The 7,362-nt window shown below is 38.7% G+C and overlaps 1 protein-coding gene and 1 long non-coding RNA gene across 2 annotated transcripts; one reads left to right on the forward strand and one right to left on the reverse strand.

Annotated features, from left to right (window-relative positions):
• Positions 1 to 1,152: 1,152 nt before the first annotated feature.
• Positions 1,153 to 6,053, forward strand: kat7b (K(lysine) acetyltransferase 7b). Its single transcript, XM_077626529.1, has 14 exons — positions 1,153 to 1,340; positions 2,064 to 2,214; positions 2,290 to 2,538; positions 2,627 to 2,709; positions 2,898 to 2,981; positions 3,074 to 3,172; positions 3,254 to 3,364; positions 3,540 to 3,731; positions 3,807 to 3,896; positions 4,011 to 4,151; positions 4,229 to 4,322; positions 4,395 to 4,541; positions 4,692 to 4,798; positions 5,393 to 6,053. Exons 1-14 carry the CDS (start codon positions 1,323 to 1,325, stop codon positions 5,492 to 5,494), a joined length of 1,668 nt encoding a protein of 555 aa, XP_077482655.1. The 5' UTR covers positions 1,153 to 1,322; the 3' UTR covers positions 5,495 to 6,053.
• LOC144093196 (uncharacterized) lies at positions 4,951 to 6,607 on the reverse strand. Its single transcript, XR_013306221.1, has 3 exons — positions 6,460 to 6,607; positions 6,287 to 6,389; positions 4,951 to 6,130 (listed from the first exon to the last, which is right to left on the reverse strand). It is a non-coding gene; the product is annotated as an uncharacterized LOC144093196 (long non-coding RNA).
• Between the last annotated feature and the right edge of the window lie 755 nt (positions 6,608 to 7,362).

Consider the following 7,362-nt stretch of genomic DNA (forward strand, 5'->3'; position numbering starts at 1 on the left):
CGTCTTTTCATTATAAATAAATGATTGTTTACTAGGAAACATCAACCCTCATCATTTTTTCTTGCTAAAAGAGGAGAGGTTATACTTCAAAATGTACTACATGCAGGAATAGAAGGCCGCAAGGCCTTTTATAATAAATGTGGAGCTCTATTCGATATAAAATTGTCTATTGTACAAACAATTGTGAATTAGAAGGCACAAATAGCTATTTTTTTAAAGTTTATTTTTTATTTAATTGGGAAAAAAGCAGACTATGGAATTCAAAACTGAAGAATTTATAAACTACATTTTGAGCCGTCATACATACAATAGCCTTCCTAATTCAATCCCTGCAAACCGTAATATACAACTTGGTTTACAATGCAAATAATATTTCTGAATATCTTTTTTTCATTCTTCTAAAGATCCAAAAAAGTGGATTTCTGTGAGGGAAGCTCAAATTGGTGCCTGGGGAAATTGTTGCAAGTGTTGCAAAACAGCATCTCAGCTGTTTACGCCGTTGCGAGCCCTTCGAGATTCATTAAGAGATGCCTCTGAGGCGCCGACATTTGTGTTTGCTCACAAACCAAACAAGTCGTTAAGCATAATGAGCGTAGATCATGACAAAACATTAAGGCAATTAAGTTCCGAGGCAATCCCAAAGAAGGAATTGCAAGGGAATTACATACACAAACGTAACCGCTGTTTTTGGGGGTATGAAATGGATGAACATCATAAGGCAACAACTTGTCAATATCTGCAATTTTAGAATAAAATAAAATAAATTCACCCAATTTTTTTGCCCAAATATATATGTATTTTTTTTCACCGACTCATTCATAATCTAACTCAAATTTGGCAACTTGGGGTTTTACGTAAGACTTTCCGTCTAGGGATTTAGAGCTTTAAAATATAAAATTCAATAAATACAAAAGTAAACTACAACAACACTTTTCCTGGTCCGATAAGCGTGCAATATTTTGTGATTTTTTTTTTTTAGGCTGCTCAAAAATGCGAATTATTATGGAAAAAGACACTAAAATGAATTAAATGAAACATAACCATGCGTTGTTACTCCTAACCAGTTGGTGGCGATACGTCACTAAACTGCCTTGTCAACCAACAATAAAAGAACCGGAGATGTACTGCAACAATGCTGCCCCCTACTGTTTGGTCAATGTATCGTCAAACATTTTGGGCGACATGGCGCTGGATCCACACTACTCTGCTTACATTTAGCTAATATTAAGACAATTATACGTTCAATTGACAACTTTTAATCGAACGAATTGGTGCCATTTGTTTTAAACGCACCAGCCAAGCAAAACCAAGTCAAACTGAACATGCCTCGCAGGCGTCAGGTAAGAAATGGAAAGCTACCGATAAATGCTAGTGACATTGGCTACAGGGTTAGCTTGTTTAGTTAAGTTAGAAACAGTGTTTATGTCTATACTTCGTCTTTTGCTACATTAGTTGAAATTTTACATGCTAATGATTTTTTGAGGTGTTTTCACATTTAAAATGTGCCTAGCAAGTTTCGAAACGGCGCACCGTTGTTGCTGTAGTCTAGCATGTTGTTAGCTCGAGGCTAACTTGTATACTAATAGTATTGTCTTTCAAACGTTGTACAAGACGTGTTATTTTGGAAAATATAGACGCCGAATCTCCCACTAGTTCTAAATTGTTGCCAAGACAATGAAGCTAAATGGAAATTCTCAAATTTGTAATTTTATTTATGAAGTTTGGTGCGTGTTTAAACGAGACCGCTACCACCGGTGCGGTTGATTACACGCAGCTGTGCGCGTCATGTAATTAAACAGGTTTTACATGAAGTAACGGACATCGAGTGTTCAGGCTAACTGCTGGCTAACTGCTTGCGAACTGGCCTTTCTATACAAAATTGACCAAAATTGAGGTTTCGTAAGGGAGAACTACTAAATTTATACGTAATCATTTGCCATTCGGGGTGACCCGTATGCCCAAATACCAGAGATAAACTAAGTAAGCAGGCTTCAACCTCGTTGTAATTTTACGGCCCGCTAAAGACAACAATGGCTTACTTTGTTTTTTGTATTCCACAATAGAGACATATGGCAGGGAGTGGTTCCGATGCAACTGAAGATTCAGACTCCTCTGCCGAGAGAGAGCAAACCAACAGTTCGGAAAGTGATGGAAACAGGACCAAGAGACAGCGTCTCACCAGGGCCTCCACTCGCCTGAGCCAGAGCTCTCACGGTCGGTAAACTTGAACGACAATATGGTATTCATTGTCATTCCATTAGTTAAATAAGCACCCACTCTTCGCCGCAGATACGGCTGACTTGAAGCAAGCCGCAGACCAAGACGAATCTCCACCACTGACCCCCACAGGAAATGCGCCATCTTCCGAGTCCGAGCTGGACATCTCGAGCCCAAATGCTTCGCACGATGAGAGCCAGGCCAAAGATCAGGTCAACAGAGACTCGGATAAGGACCTCTCCCATCGTCCCAAACGTCGTCGGTGTCACGAGACGTACAACTTTAACATGAAATGCCCAACGCCTGGTTGCAATTCACTCGGTAAAATTGCCTTACGATTGTCTAAAGTGGCTGAAATGAACTATTACAACAAAATATTGTTTCCTTTAATGATGTTGCTTTGAAACAGGTCATCTCACAGGAAAACACGAACGCCACTTTGCTGTGTCGGGATGCCCTCTGTATCACAATCTCTCTGCAGATGAATGCAAAGTGAGAATTTTTTTTTAATGCTAAGCCAAAGTTATTTTATTTATATATATATATATATATATATATATATATATATATATATATATATATATATATATATATATATATATATATATATATATATATATATATATATATATATATATATATTTTAAAACAACTAATATTGGGCTTTTTTTCTATATTAGGTAAAAGCTGTCAGCCGTGAGAAGCTAGACGAGGACATGAAGGGACAAGAAGAGACCAATTCTCGCCACGCGACACGTCATCAAGTTCGTTTGAAATCCGAGTAAACAAAGTAGACTCTGAAATCAATCTGTAAAATCGTGTAAATGTGTGGCCTGTCCTTTGTTGTTTTATTTAGACGCCTACATCAAAGCAGAGCAGATACAAAGAGCAAGTAGCTGAAATGAGGAAGGGGAGAAACTCAGGCCTGCAGAAGGAGCAGAAAGAAAAACACATGGTAGCATAGCACATCTCCTTTACTGGTCGTGGGTCATTTTGTGGTCTCATATTTGTTTTCTCTTTATTGTGGGTCCCACAGGAACATCGACAAACGCATGGCAACACCAGGGAACCTCTGCTGGAGAACATCACCAGTGATTATGACTTGGAGCTTTTCAGGAAAGCTCAGGCTCGTGCCTCGGAAGACCTGGTAATAATCTCTTCCTTGGAAAATAATAGTAATGGGAAAAATCTAATAATTGGAACAGGATATACATTAAGAACAAGAAGTAAAATCACATGTGCTCAAGGACAGTTTCTTTGTCATTTATTGTTTATGTTACACATTGTTTCCATCCTACCTTGTTTTTTTTTTTTCCCTCCAGGAGAAACTTCGCATTCAGGGTCAGATCACCGAAGGCAGCAACATGATCAAAACCATCCTGTTTGGCCGCTACGAGCTGGACACTTGGTATCACTCGCCCTATCCCGAGGAGTACGCCCGCTTGGGTCGCCTGTACGTGTGTGAATTCTGCCTCAAGTACATGAAAAGCCAGACCATCCTTAGGCGACACATGGTGAGAATCGTGGATATGATTCCAACCATATGAGAACTGCTTGTATTGACAATTTAAACTCCGCCTTTGTTTTAGGCTAAATGTGTGTGGAAACATCCTCCAGGCGACGAAGTGTACAGAAAAAGTGGCATATCTGTGTTTGAAGTTGACGGCAAGAAAAATAAGGTGAGTTCATGTAATTATTCAAATTGTACAGTTTGCTGACAGTCTTCTTAGAGTGAGTAACCAATACAAGCGTGGCTAACATTTATTTGATAAGGGGATTTTTTTTCTCTGTAGATCTACTGCCAGAATTTGTGTTTACTTGCCAAACTGTTCCTCGACCACAAAACACTTTATTACGACGTGGAGCCTTTTCTCTTTTATGTCATGACCGAGGCCGATAACACAGGCTGCCATTTAGTAGGATACTTTTCTAAGGTAAATACACATTTGTGCAACAGACTAAATTGCAAAAACAAAATACAGATTCCTCATTCTCTTTTTTTGTTTTTCAGGAGAAGAATTCATTCCTCAACTACAATGTTTCTTGCATTCTGACAATGCCTCAGTACATGAGGCAGGGCTTTGGCAAGATGCTCATTGACTTCAGTATGTATTATATACACATTGATTATCTAACAATCAAAAGGCGTCCAAGCTGATTTTTTTTTTCTTTTAAAGGCTATTTGCTGTCTAAAGTGGAGGAGAAGGTCGGTTCGCCAGAGAGGCCTTTGTCTGATCTCGGCCTCATCAGCTATCGCAGCTACTGGAAGGAAGTGTTACTCCGATACATGCACAACTTCCAAGGGAAAGAGATTTCAATCAAAGGTATGATCCAAAAACACAAAACACCAAAAAAATGTATTTCTGGAGTGAGAACCAAACATGTATACATAAAATTCAAATCAAAATCAAAAACAAAAACAAAAGGAAAAAGATTTACAAGCTTGAACAAGGGTGTGCTGTCTTGACGCACAGAAATTAGTCAGGAAACCGCCGTCAATCCCGTGGATATTGTCAGCACGCTACAGTCTCTTCAGATGCTCAAGTACTGGAAAGGAAAGCACTTGGTTTTGAAGCGACAGGTAAGAACTCCTCCCTTTTGCCTGTTTCCCTTCCTCTGCATGTAATCGAGACCCCCCCCCCCCCCCCCCCCATGCCATCGTTGTTTTTACGCTTATGTACCCAGTGCGTGTGTTCATGCTAATGCATGCTTATTGTAGATCAGCAGTCATGCTAAAGCATGCTTATTGTAGGTTAGCAGTCATGCTAAAGCATGCTTATTGTAGTTTAGAGCTCAAGCTAATGGATGCTTATTGTGTGTTAGCGCTCAAGCTAATGCGTGCTTATTGTCAGTTAGTGCTCAAGCTAATGCATGCTTATTGTATGTTAGTGCTCAAGCTAATGCATGTTTATTGTGTGTTAGCGCTCAAGCTAATGCATGTTTTATCTAGATTTCTAGACATTTTGACTAACTAAGACATAGCTGTGGCTTTTAACGTGCGCTTGCTAGTTTTACCTAAGCATGTAACTTAATTCGCATCCTTAAGTTAACGATGCTTGATGTCCTGTGCATTTTCCCATCCAAATCATTTCAACCCCTGTTTAGCTAATTTACATATACACGTGCGTCCGTTGTGTCTTGTACTCACTGCTCTGTGTCGTTTCTCTCCATACAGGACTTGATTGATGAGTGGAAAGCAAAGGAAGTCAAGAGAGGCAATGGAAACAAAATAATTGACCCCAGCTCACTGAAATGGACCCCTCCCAAGGGGACATAATTGTTCAGATTCTCAGGCTACTCAATAAACTCACCTTCAGCCTCACCAGCCGCAATTAGCCTCGACCTTTTGTCAGTATCGAGCAGTATCCTTTTTGGTATTTTTTTTTTCCTTTTTTGTTTGTTAACTTTTTAAAATTGGAGTCTCTGTTTGTCAAATGAAACGGTGAAGAATCTCAAGCTTGCATTGAATGTTAAATGACAGTCGATTCCATGAATGTTTAGCTCATATAAAACAATACATATCTATATTAGCTGGAGCAGTTAGACATTTTTTTATACATTTCAGATGTGAAGCTAAAGAAGAATGATTAGGATTTTCTAAATTAGGCAAAACAATGGCATAAGCACTGTGTCATCGTATTTGTTTTTTTAACGTTGTCCTTATTTCTTGCTTCTTACATCAGTACAGGATTTGTAAGCATTCCTTTGGTCAACCTGCCAAATAGTGAAATTATATAATTTTTGATATTACGAACACTGAAAACACTGAAAACTACCACTGTAAAAGAATGCACAGAAAAATCAAATAAAACAACCTCAGGTTTTTATACTGTCAATCATAGCCTGCTTGTGTGGATTCTCGAAAAATGTGTCCAAATGGTCGCTGGAAACAAGGTTCTTTGGGTTTCAAATTCTGTAAGAGAAAACCATCTTTTGCCTTGATTTATTAAAGTATTCCAATGCCTAATGAGGATCTGAGAATATGTAAACTCTTCTCCATGTTTCTAAGCAGGCAGATAGGCAAATAACAGGTCTTCAAGGGATGAATGACATGGCGCATGAGCATCACCTGAGCGTTTCCCCATGAGACCATAGAATCGATTGGCTTTAGATCTCTTCACCATTGCTGCAATTGGCCGAACCATAGTCCAGCGCAGGGATTTATCTTGATCCTACCACGGCAAAAAAAGTAAACAAAACTCAACACATATCACTCCCAGGCTAACAGAGGTGTCAACTCACCCGCCAGTCGTGTAGTAACAACCGTTCCTCCTGTCCGTGAGACACTCCATGATTGATTTGTACCAAAGTGAAAAAAAGCACAAAAACAAATGGAACTTGATAATTATCCATTCCTCTAACTGTCTGTCCCATGCAACTGTCTTGTTTCAAAATGAAACACGCTTTAAAATCCCTCGTGGGTCTCTTTAGGACCTTTTATACCCTTTTGTCCACACCCCTTTCCGCAATGTTCCGCCCACTCCACAAAATTACACGTCCATACATCATGTTTTGATCAGCCTGCAGGTGCTTTGAGAAACTAGAAAAAATGATGGACTTGATCCTGAAAAGGACACAATTAATTGTGGAGTGGCTAATCAAAAGGAATTACAGGGGCAGCACAGTATTTGCATATGAAATAGCTGAGTCACAAAGAGTTCCCATGATGATAGAACACTTGATTTCCATGTAACGTAGTCAAGACCGTCATTTTTTGATCTGATCTCCACTTCGCCATGTGCGGTAGGTTTGATACTTAGACTCAGGATTGCAGCTGTTCAAGTGAAAATATGACATATGTATTGATCAGTTATTACTTTTGCAAACCAAAAAAAATATGCTGAATCATGCATTGTGTATTCTCTGTACTGTCTGTTTGAAATAGCTTGTTTTTTTTAGCAGATTGGAAATTTATATATTTTTTTCATCCGATTTACATTATATACAAAGAGATTTGACAGATTGATTGGTTCTTAAACTATTTTGTCACAGCTCTAGTGCTTTCTCCACTTAGCCTTTCAATGAAATGTTCAAATATAAGTCAGCGATAAAATCTAATTGTGCAATTCATATTTAATTGACTGACACATTATTGCAAAATAAAACTAAAAACTTGTATGTGTTTTAAGAGCTTGAACAGAACAT

Source organism: Stigmatopora argus, chromosome 18, assembly GCF_051989625.1.
Source record: "Stigmatopora argus isolate UIUO_Sarg chromosome 18, RoL_Sarg_1.0, whole genome shotgun sequence".
Taxonomy (NCBI): domain Eukaryota; kingdom Metazoa; phylum Chordata; class Actinopteri; order Syngnathiformes; family Syngnathidae; genus Stigmatopora; species Stigmatopora argus.

Excerpts from the sequence above, each read along its gene's own strand:
- kat7b (XM_077626529.1), top strand. Across the intron at positions 4,152-4,228 it reads TAGTAGGATACTTTTCTAAG|GAGAAGAATTCATTCCTCAA; the intron begins GTAAATACACAT and ends TTTGTTTTTCAG. Across the intron at positions 4,323-4,394 it reads CAAGATGCTCATTGACTTCA|GCTATTTGCTGTCTAAAGTG; the intron begins GTATGTATTATA and ends TTTCTTTTAAAG.